Genomic DNA, 14,699 nt, shown 5'->3' on the forward strand with positions numbered 1-14,699 from the left:
CCCACTGCTGGGAGGGGGCCATGTATTTTGCTGCTGAAACTGCTGTGCTGCTCTGGGGAGAAGAGCAGGAGAGAGGATAGGACATAGGGGGAGTCTCGTGTGTGTCTGCGACTCCTGCGGTTCGCAAGGGGTGCGAGGGCCCGCCCATCACTGCTTGTAACTTTAATTCAGATTATTTTCCATTTTTTAGCCATGTTTTCCAGCTGCAGTTTGCTTCACCTCAGCTACCTCAAAAATGTGCCCTTGCACCATAGCCTTAAGGTATACAGTAGGCTAGAACACAAGAAACACAAATTTGCTCTGGGTTTGTTTACACCAGGGGTCTCATTTATTAAAGTTTGTGATGCACAAGTTTGTGCTCAAAGTTGTGCTTTGAAAAGTTTTGATGTCAGAATCAGTCTCTCAGTGAATTTCTCTGTCTGACATATCAAAAGCAAATCTTTGGATAAAATCCTTTTTATCATTACCCAAGGTATGAATTTTATAGACATCATATATATGGTATACACTGTGTAGTATATACAATATACTATAATATCTTTACAAATCACGCCCTGTGTGTGATGGAAAATGGATTTTCAACTCAACGCCAGGGGCTCTGCTAGAGGGAGGAAAAGGTTGAGCACTTCGTCTGAAATACAGAGAGGTGATGCTGAAATTAGATGAGTCCGGCCGGGGGGAGGGGGGGGTCACGTCTTGTCAGGGGACAAAAAAATTTCTAGACAGGTGAAAAAACGTCCCTCCCCTCTGCACAAGAAAACTGGTCAGAATTCACCTCCATTTACAATGTCGTCTTTATTTGCAGGAAGTGACACATGTCACATCTGGGATTCTGCTGGTGCAGACCAGCAGGAATCAGTATGGTCAGTCATCTCACGGCGCCAGAGGACGTGGTGCGAAACCAGTGGACTGATAAATCACAGGACAAATCAAAAACGGGACGACAGGCCTCAGCTGGAGAGACAGAGGCCCTGTGAAAACCAGAGGTATCACTCAGACACTCTGATCACCAGGAAACCACATAACTGCAGTTTTGGTGACTTCTTTTTATTTGAAAGTTTAAAGGGTTAGTTCGCTCAAATCCCCCCCCCCAAAAAAAAAATTCTCATGTGTCACGGCACTGTATCTAGCCATGCAGAGAGATTGGATTTTATTCGCCCAAGCTCTGAGATATCTGCCTTTTAAACTTCCACAAGAATCTGCAGAGCTTAGTGTGGACAGTGTGTAGAGACTTTCTTCTCTCGTCCTTGACAATTCAACCCAAAAACACACTTTATGCTCCTTTAAACAAGTTAGAAAACAGGCTAATAAAACTCTTAATTCCATGTAATTCCTTGTACTGTATGTTGGAAATGATGCCAAGAAATTGCAGGAAAAATGCTTTTGTGACTACACTCATTTCGACTTCTCTCTAACCTGAAACTCAAAACAATCACGAGATTCTGCATAAAATCAGGCTGTTTGTAACTGAGCACATGATTCTGTTAAAGTAATGCAAGCCTGAACGGAAAATGCCGTTCGAACACGACACCAATCCCAAAGAAAACAGCTTTTTAATGTTGTGAGCAAAGGACAAATTAAATGTCATTCACCTTTTTTTATGTGTTTGTATGGTGACAGCAATTTCAGAGCGATGTCTCAAAACCTGGGCAGATACAACTGAACCATCTGCATGCATAGATACCATTAGGGGTGAGTGAGAAAATTTTGTGTGGTGACCCGGCCATTTTTTTTTTTTGTTGTATGAGTAACACTTTAGGTCCTTTAAACCCTAATTTCAGATCTACGTGGGCATCACTGAGGAGGTATAAACAGTTTTTTTGTCCTTCTTGTAGAACTTGGCAGGCAAAATCCAACAAGTCTTGTGCTGTTACGACAACATTATGAGCTTATAGTGTGTTAGCTTTGTTAGGTCCAACATGAACTAGAATGTGTCATTTTCATCAGGTCTGCTTGTAGCTCTGGGCCACGCATTTTCTCTTTGTGTTAAAATCAGCACATATTGTGTCATTTAACAATGCTGATAAACTAATTGGTGTTTCCTCAGATAACAGAGTGGCAGTCTTCAATGGCAGTAATGAAGATGACACGTTCCTCGATCTCTTACCATACATTTCACCCTTTAGAACTTTACGAAGCAGAGCTGTGCTTCTACAGTACATATTGTGAATCCTCCGATGTCCCACGTTGAGGGGAGAGTCCCAGCAGGCGGGCAGCCAACAGTCCTGCGACAGCAAAGCATGATTGGTCACAAACTTGTCGACAGGTATCTGTTTTCTCTGCAGCAAAGTCCACACACATTTTAAAAAATAGAAACTTGTCTCCATCTCTTGTCGCTTCACCAAAACCAATTTTTTTTTTTTTTTTTTTACATTTTAAGAGGAACAAACCCAAACATTTGTCAGGTCTTCACACTTAAAGCTTAATGCGTGATTATATGAAGAGTACCCTTCCAAAGTGAGGTATCCACCATTTGCAAAAAAAAGGTGACGTCTACTCCTGTGACATGATTTATAGCTTTAAAATTAAAACAAATTACAACACGTCAAAGGCTAAGAAGCAATGTAGTTCCTTGTTTTACAAAATAAAACACATTTACAGACTTTGGGAAATCAACTTAATCTTGTTTTATAAGTTAAATTTCAGTTATAATTTATATATTTTTTTGGATTTGGAAATGAACTCTTCATACCTGCAATTTAAAACACAACAACAGTCAGAATTTCATTGTGATTGACTTGATTGTAATGTGCTTAACTGTAGCATTTTGAGCGATAAAACTATGTCTGATCAAAACTAAAATTGTGGCATTGAAACAAAGAGCGAAGCTGAAGGAGCAGAGTGCTGCATGTGGAAGGACATACACACATCCACCTTAAATCTCACGTAACACTTCATCACAGTTCGTCTGAGAGAAAAGTCTTAACATTTAATATTTTTTCTTTTACATCAAGGAATGTTCAAGGACAAAAAAATGTTTTTTTTGTGGTTTTTATATATATATATATTTTATAGTTTTGCTGCACTGCATCTTCAGTGTCTCTTCACTGTACACATTCTGAACCCACTGACCCTTCTCACTGTAGCTTGGACGTTATTTTCGGATGAGCAAAGTCTGCGTGTGAGTCGTTTGTAACAGTTTGTGTTTGAGCAGGCGTGAAGCAAGAAATGAAGTGTGTACTTCCTGTCCCCCCCTCTCCCCCCCCCCCCCCATGGTGCAGTACCGGCGCCCTCTCTGGTGGTCGTCTTCTCAAGGGCGTGGGCTGCACAGCACAACACATCTGCTCTGAGTCATGATTCACAAAAAGAGATTAAGTGATTTTTGTGACAGAGAGGGAGAGGGGAGCAGGGTGGGACAGAGTCGACCCTTTCCCTAACCATCATTTGACACATAGAAATGGCTCTTTCCCTCTCTCACCCCCACCCTCCCCCCCGGGGCTGGAGTTTTGTCCGTGGAGGCCACATGAGGCCTCTTTCTAGTCGGAGAGCAGCAGCAGGGTGGGCAGCAGCCAGCCGAGGCCTAGAAGCAGGGACGGGCCGATGGGCTCGGCGCTGCGGTCGGACAGACCCGGAGACGGAAGAGTGGAGTCTCCCTCGTCGCCCCACAATCTGTCGTTCTCGTTTACCTGAAAGAAAACAGATTGGTTGCGATTAGTTACGTGCCTCCACGTTCAACATCATTTCAGCACAAGCAGCAGGAAAAAAAAACTGATCAGGGAAGAGAAGTTTTATGAGTAACTGTGTGAGTATAATGGCCAGATTTTCCACATCCACAGTTTAAAATAAGACGAGTGGAGCCGAGGACATTGCTGCTTATCAGCCAGACACAATTTCACAGCAAAGGGTTTTTTTTTGTTAGCAAACACATTCAGAACACACTCTTCATTCAGCCGAACTCTATCTTTAGATTATTCCCTTCTTCTCTCTCCATCTTTTTCACCCCAGCATCGTTAACCCAGCAGATATCAGTGGCTCTCTTTCCTGTTTCAGTTTGTTTTCTCTGCCCCTCCACTCTTCCGGTTTCTTGGGTTTACAGAGGTTTGGAACACTGGACTGTGAAAGAACCAATTTATTAGTAACATTATCTATAAAAGAAAAGAGAAGGTGCTGCTGGCTCTTGGACGAGACACAGTTTACATTTATATATATTTTACTGGTGTCTACATGAACTTTATGTGATTAAGGCCCAAGAAGAAAAACTGCTGAGTAAAGTGAGCGATCAACGACATGTTGAAAACTTAACTTGGGGGGGACTCGAGCGGCTTATGGGAGATAAGTTTAGCATTAACATAATAAATTCAATAAATATAATTAATATTACTGTACTACCAAAAAAGGTTACTCAGACCAAAATTGAATGTTAAAAATAAAAGACTTTCATCAGACAAAGTTCATGTAGAAGAACTACAGCATACATAGAAAGGCTACAGGCTCTCATCTGGGAAAAACCCACCAATCAGAGCACACAGGAAACGTTCTGATTTACATACAAATTAAAATCAATGAGCTTTTCAAATATATAAAGGGACATGATTCTGAAAATACATGTATTTTTGTCGTGTTTAAAACATTGGAATGGAAAACTATGAGCAGTAACATTACGTAATTTAGCTTCTTAGTTAGCTTAGTTTTCCCTCTTCACATTCTTGCTGCTGTGGACAAACCAGAGCTGATTGAAACGCTCAGCAACATCTCCAGTGTCAGTTTAATTTTTGTTGATTTATCAGAGGCAGTCATTTAAATGTGACAGGACGCTGGTTGAAGAGTCGACCGTGTGATGATGTGACCCTGAGGCAGCTGTTCGGAGCTAATTTACCGGTTTAATTAACTCTTGACTGGTGTCGCCTCGGTGACACTTTATTTGATCCTGAGTTGATACTCGGCTATCAGGTGACATAATGTCCATGTTTAACAAAGCGATGCTGTTCTGTTTACCTTATCTCTGGACCATAACACGAACTCGGACGCAGTCAGAGGATGATACACACTGTTGAAACAATCGTGTGTGGGATGAGGCGTTCAGGGGACCTGAGGCGAGAACGTGTAATTTGGGCTTTTGGCAATTTTCTTCAGCTTTCCCTTTGGAAATAAGTAAGTGGCCTAGTTATACATTTAGCCAGTGAAGTTTATTTATATCTGTTGGCAGACTGTCAATTATCTTATCTACAGCATTTCTGGGTTTCTCATTAGGAACCAAATGCATGGAACAAATTTCCTTAGCCTGAAGTGAAGTATATTATTTATAAATTTCCCCTCGTTATTAAAATCTAAAATACTGTGTGTAATGCAAAACAGGCTGTCCACATTAAAATTTATGTTCAACTGTTGTTTACTTTTTGTCTCCATTGTATGGGTTACATTAATGATGTTTACAGAACATCATGTTTATACTGTTGATGAAGCAGTTATGAATATGGGACAGTTGTTTTATATGTTCACAGTTCCTCAAAGTGTCCTCTGACACATCTCACACTGATGATCCTACAACTCGCTGCTGACAGTTTGGTGGAAGTCAGTAACTACAGAAACTTTTAGAATGATCCCGCTAATTAATAACATCCACAGAAACTTTTACTCACTTTACTTTTTGATGGCATGTTTATGTATGTAATTGTTTAGAGTATGTTGCATATTTTAAGTCTGTGTTTACATTTGTAATCATGGTGCAAATAACATTTATATGGAACTGTTTCATCCATTGGTTAGTGATCCATACTCATTCTGTATATGCTCCTCCAGTAAAGTCTACCTAATGTGTTTAGATAATCATTAACATAAGTTTATATAAAGCATTTGTTTACATTCCATTTTACTGTTTGTTTCATTTGTCTTAACTTTTATATTCTCATTATGTTGTTTTATTTTCTACTTTGTGTGGAATCTTTTTACAGCTGCACAGATTTAATGGCCCCACTGGGATCAATAAAGTTACATCGTCTTAAAGCTTCAAAGCTTCGTTCATTCATTCAAACATCCCTACATGACAAACAGTAGGTTAGTCTTTAGTGGGCAGCAGAGCCCAGTGTATTGACTTTATCAGCCACTTTATCAAAACTGAGAATGGTGGTTCTTATTCTCGATTTCTTCTCCTTGAACTACTGTGCCTTGGATTTTTGCTTTGGATAAAAGTAGCAGCGAAATGAATATAAATGTAAAAATTTACATAATTTGAATTTAAGTTACATAATACAAAAATCTTACATCTAAAATTTGAACACAGACAATCTACATTTTGTGCACGTGAGCAAACAGATTCTCTTCATCTCAACTTTAGTGTGACTGACTTTGTACCGGACACTGTCTGAAACCGCCTCTGTGTATGGAAAAGGTTGTACATCACATTTTCAGTCTTCCATCTTGTCTCACCTGAGTAGGTATCTGTGCTCGCAGAATGTTCTGCTCTGTTTCCATGGAGACGCCCGGGGCGGTGGTTGCCAGGAACGGGCTCTGGTTGTCCGCTGCTGGACTGGGTATGCCGGGTTGGCTGGCGCCCGTTTTTACATCCGTGCCGTTCCCGAAGGCCAGGATTGCATTTTCTAGAACACAAGAGTGGCAGAGACGTGGTTTTTAAAGAGACATGACTGGCAGCTTAATAGATCACGTCGACGCTGTGCTACAGGGGAAAACTTTGCTCATTTTCACATCAGCCATCACCTCAAGTTTCCCTTTGCTTTTTTCCCTGCATGACTCTTTTTAAAATTTTTGGTCACTCTGTAATTATGTACTCTGGACTGTAATTAAGATGTGGTCATGGCATGGGAGGGAAGCTCAGCCTTTCAGACAGAGCCATCAGGCGGCTGAATGACTGTGTTCTCCTTTAGTCTGAAACATTAATTTCTAACTGCATTTGGCAAGATTTTGAAATAAAAGCACATCTGTCTCATCAGCCGCAATCAAAAAGGTGCTGAAACACGAATCTTTGAACAAATCAAAATTCAAGTATGAACACTTTTCTGCATAAAGAAAATGATGCATCCGTGGTTAAAGGGAAAATTACTAACTGTCCCTGAAACAGAGGCGAATGCTCCTTCCACAGAGAGCAGATTTCTGGATAATGGAAGTTCAGATTTTTCACATTTATACATCTCAATGCTTTTCTGGGTCACCAGTGTGACAACCTGCCTAAAAAGTGCGTAACATATGTTATTCAAATGACTGGGGAATAAGTTTAAATGTATTATTCTTAAGGCAAAAATACTGCAGTCTGCCATCACACAAGAGAGAACAGAGAGTTGGGTGAGCAGGAATTAACTTTTCTACGAGTAAAATTTAAAATGGAAAATCCCATCATTTTGGCCAAATTTGAACAGTGCCCGAGTCAATGGCAGATTGAAGCTTTGGTTTTAATCTTAGAGGCAAGTCAGACATAATTCCACCCCACTTACTGGCAAATTTGTACAGCAAAATGAGAACTCTGGTCATTATATAAAATAATGAACACTAATGAGCATTGAGTTAATTTTTTTTTTTAATCCATTCCTGGTCAGCAGGTTAGCTGACTAGCTTACGTAAACAGCTGTGGGGTAGCATTAAAACACTGAGGTGAATATTTCAAGTGAAAATGACTCATGTCTGACCTTCCTGCTTGTTTTCAACACTATAGCTGCATTTACAATCAGCCTCCATTTACTATTCTGTACATGCAGGATATGCTGTAGGGTATTCAATGTAAATATAACCGTGCTGTTGTCAGTTGTCAAAAAATATGTATAAATGTAGGAGAGATTCCTAAGGCTATAAATTATACACCATCATAATATTACCTCAGTATAGTGAGACAGCCAAGTGGTGTGAATGAGAAAGAATAAATTGTTTGTTAGAGAATTATGGTGCGTGTGAGAGAGACTGATACTATGTCTAAGAAATAAATTATAGTCTATGTGAAAAGAATAGTTGTATAGATGAGAAATAATAATAGTGCCTGTGAGAGAAAGTAATGATAAGTATGACAGTTTGTGAGACACAGACTGAGGATACTATGGGTGTTTGGCTTCCAGTAAAACATAAATCTCATCTTTGTGCTGCTCGTCCAAGGAGGTTTTCAAGCGTCTTCTTGTCGTAGCAGGTGTTTCCCCCGAAAGAGCTGCAAAGTTTGGCGAGTTATCTCATGGACGCCGGCTGCTGAAGTAAAACTGATTCTTCCCATAAAACCAGGTTAGGTGACTGACAGTCGGAGCTCTCTCTACATCCTGGATCAGCACCAAACTCGATCGTCAGTGCAAAAGATCAGAAAATGCATCAGACAATATCTGGCTCTTTAAACAGACACAAAGTGTTCTGTATCTGTTACTGCTCTGATTGGCCTCTATGAAATGGACGAAGAAAAACCATTAACCGGCAGCCAACCAATCCATCCAGCTCCATCTTTCATCTTTCCATCCAGAGGAGGCTGCGTGGGCTAAAGACAACCGCCCGAAGCCTGTCACTGCACCGGATCAACGTCCATGAGACGTGACAACAAAATTAGCCCCGGTGAAAGACCACATCTGAAGCGAGTAAAAAATAATTTGGAAGTTACAGCTGTTCTGCACCATAGTGAAGGTGCTCTGAGATTATCAATAAAAGAGAAGTTGAGTAATTCAGCAGCCGACTGTTTTTTAATGGTCCAGTACATTTATGGTGTATTTTGGGTTACAGATGGAAACTCAATAATCGATTGGTAATCTAATCGAGACCTCAATAATCGATTAACCACCCCTACTTGACACTGGCACATACTAACATATTGCTCTTAGTGAATCAAGGATTCAGGCAATAACAACATTCAATCAGCTGCATTAAGCACCTGAGTCATCATAGTGAACAGAACAGTGAGTTAAAATGAATCCTTCCAGAATAACCTGCAGCTGATGATGGATATACTGTGTCCTGGAACTGAAGGTCCTTCTCTAGCTTTTTTTTTTCCGTTTTTAAATTCATGCCTTGTGCAATTTATAATTTAGGTGAAACTTATACAAGCAGAGTGTTCGATTTTATCATGATGATTGATTTCAAAGTAAGGTCAAGATTCTATGAATTATACTGTAGGATTTTCATACTGCAAACCAAGGACACGCACTCAGACCCTCTCAGCCTGGCCGGATTCGCTCTTCAGTACGTCATGGGCAGTGGAGTGCCGACGCACACAAACCACTGCTGAAAGTCTTGCTGCAGAAATTAAAGTGGAAAGTAGGAATTAATCATATAATGAAATTCCAATAATTAATGAAAATACAGTTCAGAAATGAAAAAGTGCACTACCATTTCCATTAAAGACACACCTACTATGACTTACTCAATAAAGTTATGAAAGAGTGGGAATGTAGTTGCTGATTGGATACAACAAGAGAGCTCACTGATTGGTTGTTGCTGCTCCTGTTATCACCTTTGGTTAACAGAGATAAAGGGAGAGCAGACACCTCACAATGTCTCTATCACTGGCAGCCTGATATAACGAATGTATGTGAACGCAAACACTTGAGAACAAAGCTGACTCTATGCTCACAGAATATGTCTGACATCACTACTCACAGGTGAACACATGAACACAAGGCAGTACGACAGCTGAGCCATGACATCCGCTCGCCAAACAATGGCAATGTTATAAATAGATTTTGATTTGCCAGCCAGAAACAGCAGTGAACAACTATGTTCAACAAATGTACCAAAATGAAAAGTTACGTCATCTCCCGCCGTCGCTACCCGGAGCATTTTCTGAAATCACGACCCATCTTTCAGCTGTCAGTTCAAAACACTTTCCAGAGTGGATTTCATCTGAATTGTAACTGTACCATTATGTTACAGTTAAAACTTTCAGAGCACGTTTGACGGATGGTGATGTAAAGTGGGTGGTACGGCTGAAAGGCAAAGTAAATGCTACAGTACAGCAGGTGGGGTCCACCATCCATCCTACAGAACAGTATATAACAAAAAATAAGTGTCACTGATAAAAGCAGCATTTGACAAGTTGTTCCTTAAAGAAACTGTCCTTGCTACTTTTTACTTTGCAAGAGTAAGAATGAAGTTATAAACTCACAGTTGTCAAACGTAAAAAAGTGCATTCCTTCATAAACTGTACCGAACATTTAGCAGCTAAAGAGCCAGATCCTGTCTGTTAATGTTGGGTTGTTGCATGTTCTGTTGTCCAAAGAGCCTAAACGAGAGCCTTTATTAATACAAGTAAAAGCTTAAAAGCAAAACTTTTTACTACTTGGAAATAATTATTAATACCTGGGTTCAGTGCCTTGCTGCCAAATCTTCACAGTACATGAACTAATCTGTGGATTTACACAAACTACTAGGTGTTAGTCTTTGTTTCTGAGACAGTTGCATATTTGTAATGATGACGGAAGAAACGTGAATCTTTTCTGTGTTTCACAGGTGTAACAGAGCAGATGTTCAGGTTTGGATTTAATTCAGCTAAATAAACAGATGTTTTCCATGTGTGGGGTTTGAATCCTCACCTGACTGACACAGATGACGGTTTACTGCCTTCGCTAACAGCAAGTGTTTAACAAGGATGATTCAGAGAGTCTCGATTCTCTGGATGGCCAAATATTTTTACTTTTTAATTATTTTATTAATTATTTTTATCCCACAGAAAGCGGGATGGCACAGACAAAGTCATACAATTGAAACCTCAATTTCCTAAAAAGAATAATAACATTGGACTTAGATAAGTTAGTTCCTCACAAATGGATTTAAAACGCCAGTCAGCCTTTCAATTTTTCATCTGTCAGTTGTCCGTAATGATGTGATATAATGATCATGGTGAATATTTAAATAGGCTTTCACTGGGAGGAATATTACAGTAAGTACATTTTGTACTATGTATAATTTACTGTCTGGTGGATTTATATGGGTTTATCCAGCCCAAAGGAAACCCATTACATCAAGTTCTTGGATTTTCCACAACCGCAATGACTTATGATCATATGATGAATTAATATTCTAGGAGCATTCATTCTCATTCGGCTAATGGGCTACTCGGCAGCAATTACGTGTGCATGAAAGTCATTTCAATTAAAATATGCTCAAATGAAGACATGAATGAGAGATTCATCAATTAATATCCCCGGCTTATACTGTAAGATGGATGTGGGCGCTTAGACATGAAAATCACACCATTATTCCATCTGTTCCCAGCAAAAACCCTCAGATTTCAGAAGTGACTCGCTGGTTATTAGTGACGGGATTTCAAAGCCTACGGTTGAGTATCAGGGTGTGACACACAAATACTGATTTCTCACAGGATCATAACAAATTGATCCAACCTCCTAAGGTAGTTAGTTGCCTTTGCAAACAAGATTCTGCAGCAATCAATGCAGAGCCTTGATTCGACTCTGTCCACCTGAACGGAGAAAACTGAGCATCAACTACAAGACAGAGATGGAGTTGGTGGACGGGTGACCCTCGCGCTTTTGTTGCCAGCTCTGCAACTAATTAGAGAACCTGAAAGTTGCAACACAACAGAAACGAGTCAATAGTGAGGAAAACAGATTGAGGGTGTGTGCACATCAGCACCTTGCAGCAGAGGCTGTGGACCAGCGTGCTAATGGTGCTGTGGGTCATTAGAATTGGTAGGACAGGTGGGAAAGTGTGCCGCCGTGCTCAGAGTGCGCAGTTAGCACTCGGCAGCGCGCAGCGATCCCCTGGCAGGCTGACGGATGAGAGAAGCGAGGGGAGCAACTCCAGCTGCTCGCCACCGTGCATTGCCACCCGCCGTCACGCAGAGATGAAGTGCCAATTGATACGTTCAGTGGTAAGCTGTTGTGACAGTTCCTTTGTAAATGTTTGGACACGGCTGTTTAAGCACCACCATCTCACATCTCTTTGACTTTTAAGGGGCTTGTGTTTTTTTTTTTTTTTTAAACTGACTTCATAGGTTCACCTGAAGCCATGCCACAGAGCACATACTGTGCACGCCCCCTTCCTGTCCCCAACCTACCTGACATATCGCTGGTTACTCTCACTTCCTCCAGTTACACTACCAATTTAACTTCCAAGAAAAACTAAAATAATTGCAGAAATAAATGAGCTTCACCTCCATCTGTCCTCTCGTTTTTCCCTGACACACTCAGCTTTCAGAGAACGAAGAAGTCCAGAGCTGCTGTTCTGCATAGTGATGTGGTTATTATTGCTGTGATGAGGAGGTAAGGCAGGGTGACAGCTGTTTTTAAAACCTGAGCGCGCTCACTCCAGAGAGGGGGAATTTTTTCAGCAGTTTTCCCCCTCCCCTATCCGCAAACGACTGTATTCTTCCCTGCCACTGTTCTCTCTGTCCACCTCATTAGTTCTGAGGCAGGAAACCAAATTACGCTCAATTACAAAGTCATCAAAGGCCATCTGAAGTCCTGTCTCAGCACGCAGGCCCCGGAGCAGCAGCACTGGGGGGGGGGGGGGGGGGGGGGTCCGCCGCACAAAATAATGCTGAATTCAGTCACAAAAAGATGTAAGCACCAAAAGAGACCAGGAGGACTTATTTAATCGACAGTGGCACTGTCCACTTGTTAAACAGAACCATCACTAAAGGACAGGAGAGTCTTTTGGCTCTAGTCAAAATGAAAAGCACTTCATTCTCTGTGCGCTGTGAATACTTGGGGAACATGGGTGAAAGAAAGACATTCAGGAGCTCTCCCAGGGCGGATTCATTTTCCCAATTATTGGCCTGAATCCAAACTCTCCTTGCCAAATCATTATGTACACTTTCTCCCCAAAATAGAAGTGTGGCCTGCCTGCGCCTGGCAAACGAGACTGAACTCCAGTTGAGATGAGAGTGCGACGTGCGCTGCTGGTCCATGAATCGCCTCTCCCATTAGAAACTTGTTCATCCTTATTATCACGTATGCGCTGTTTGGCTTCAGCCATTTGCTCAGGCAGGAGGAGAGGAGAGTTTGTTTTTTGGGGGGTTTTTTTGCTCAGGCACAGGGAAATGAGGCCAGTCAGTCTGAGGTTTGTTTTTCTGGGTCTCTAAGGAGCTTACAGTAAACAGCACGCAGGAGCTGCCTTAGCAAGTGTGAGTCCTGGCTGCAGGATGCACATGAGGAGTTTCACTGAGAAACAACACATCCATCAACCAGCTGAAAAACATATGTGACGACTCTGGGAGGTTTAGCTCACTACAGGAAAATGTACATTTCATTTACTGTCTGAAGTTGGTTACGTGGAGAACAGAAGCATCTTAGCAAAGTTCATCATCTTGCCAAGTGATGCATGCCAGGTATAACTGGGGCAGGTGGTGGACGTTTTAGGTATTATACACACCAATACACACATATTGCTGTATTTATGTCCTCCGTGTTTTCTATTGTTTTTTTAATGGCTGCTACATGGCTCCTCTGAAGGGATAATAAAGGGTTCGGTAGACCTGAAACAAACTAGGCTGCATGACGTTTGGTCCGACTATGTCTACAGGCAGAAGGGTTTATAGCTGTTCCAAACGGCCACGCTTGAAGCCTCCTTTAGGCTCCTTTAGGTTCCATCACACTGCCTCCCTGATCCCTCTCCAAAAACTCAGTGGCATGTCTTTGTATTCTCAACTCATTGAATTTAACAAATGGGGATGACGGCAAACCCTGTCAGCCTCTCCTCGAAAGCACGTCACAGAAGCAGGTGAAGAATGAAAGAGAGAACTCGAGTGAAAAGTTCACACCTTCACCTCCTGCCACACTTTTCCATAACATTTTCTGTGCCTTCTGAAAACGTTTGGTTATGTTCAGGTACAAAAACTACAGGGTCAGGTTTAGGTAAAGGTCGTGGTCTGTGTTAAAATGACTCCTTTGTTAAGTTTAGGGAAACTTTGTTGTCATGGTTACAATAAAGTTGTTCCTTGGGAGGACAGTCTCGTAAAAAGCGTCCATTTTTCAACCAGATTCAACCCACTTTTAACAAAACGACTAGAATTTGCAGCTCATGGTTGTAGGTCTCTGCCATGAGTTGTTTTGCCTACATGTTTTTGTGTTATACAAGGACACTGAATACACATTTGCTGTGCGTTTATAATTTATGTGGGAACATACTTTGAGGCTATAGTTTTAATCCTGTATGCAGTGGGTGAGAATCTCCAGTGATCGGATCGTTTCTGGGAGGTGCAATCGAGCCAGAATGTGACGCAGCCGAATCTGACGGAATCAGGGCTAAAAGGCCACTTGTGTGGTGTCTGATGAGAAGCTAACGCTTTTTTCTTTTTGTCATAATTGAACTAAGACACAGCCTTGTATAAATTCAACAAAGAATGACATTCTGCTTTGTCACCACATGACAGCAGCTGCAGTTTGCTTTGTACTGTCACTGGTGTCATTGGTCTGTCACTGGTGTTGTTACTCATGCCGACAGCTTTGCAAGAACTCGTCTTCTTTTGTTGTTAGAAATAATAATAACCCAGAATAAACTCCAGCATGTGCTGTGACACCAGCAGCTACAGTTAGTATTACTTTGTCACTGGTGTCATTCTTCTGTCACTGGTGCTATCACTCATACAGAGGGATGATCTCCTATCATCACAGCTGGTTTATTGGCGCTGTTGGACAAATAAAAGCTACAACAAAAGGCAGAGGACTAAAGAGGATTGGAGGATAATCCTTGTGTAACATAAGCTTCAGTTTATCAGTCACTCATATCTTCGCTTTATCATTTGTGCTGCAGCTTTCTGCAGTGATAAGTTTCTAAGCATAATTAAACAAAATAACATGACGTATCATAAGCTATTACTGTGTGCCACC

The 14,699-nt window shown here is 41.2% G+C and overlaps 1 protein-coding gene across 1 annotated transcript in view; it reads right to left on the reverse strand.

Moving 5' to 3' along the window:
* Nucleotides 1-401: 401 nt before the first annotated feature.
* gfra4a (GDNF family receptor alpha 4a) overlaps nucleotides 402-14,699 on the reverse strand; it is a 108,671-nt gene continuing 94,373 nt past the window's right edge. The window contains exons 7-8 of the mRNA XM_041060717.1: nucleotides 6,367-6,536; nucleotides 402-3,626 (exon numbers count right to left, since the gene is read on the reverse strand). Of these exons, the coding sequence (XP_040916651.1) occupies nucleotides 3,477-3,626; nucleotides 6,367-6,536 (320 nt within the window). The 3' untranslated portion in view covers nucleotides 402-3,476. The remainder of the gene's footprint in view (nucleotides 3,627-6,366; nucleotides 6,537-14,699) is intronic.

Source organism: Toxotes jaculatrix, chromosome 17 (assembly GCF_017976425.1).
Source record: "Toxotes jaculatrix isolate fToxJac2 chromosome 17, fToxJac2.pri, whole genome shotgun sequence".
NCBI classification, from domain to species: Eukaryota; Metazoa; Chordata; class Actinopteri; family Toxotidae; genus Toxotes; species Toxotes jaculatrix.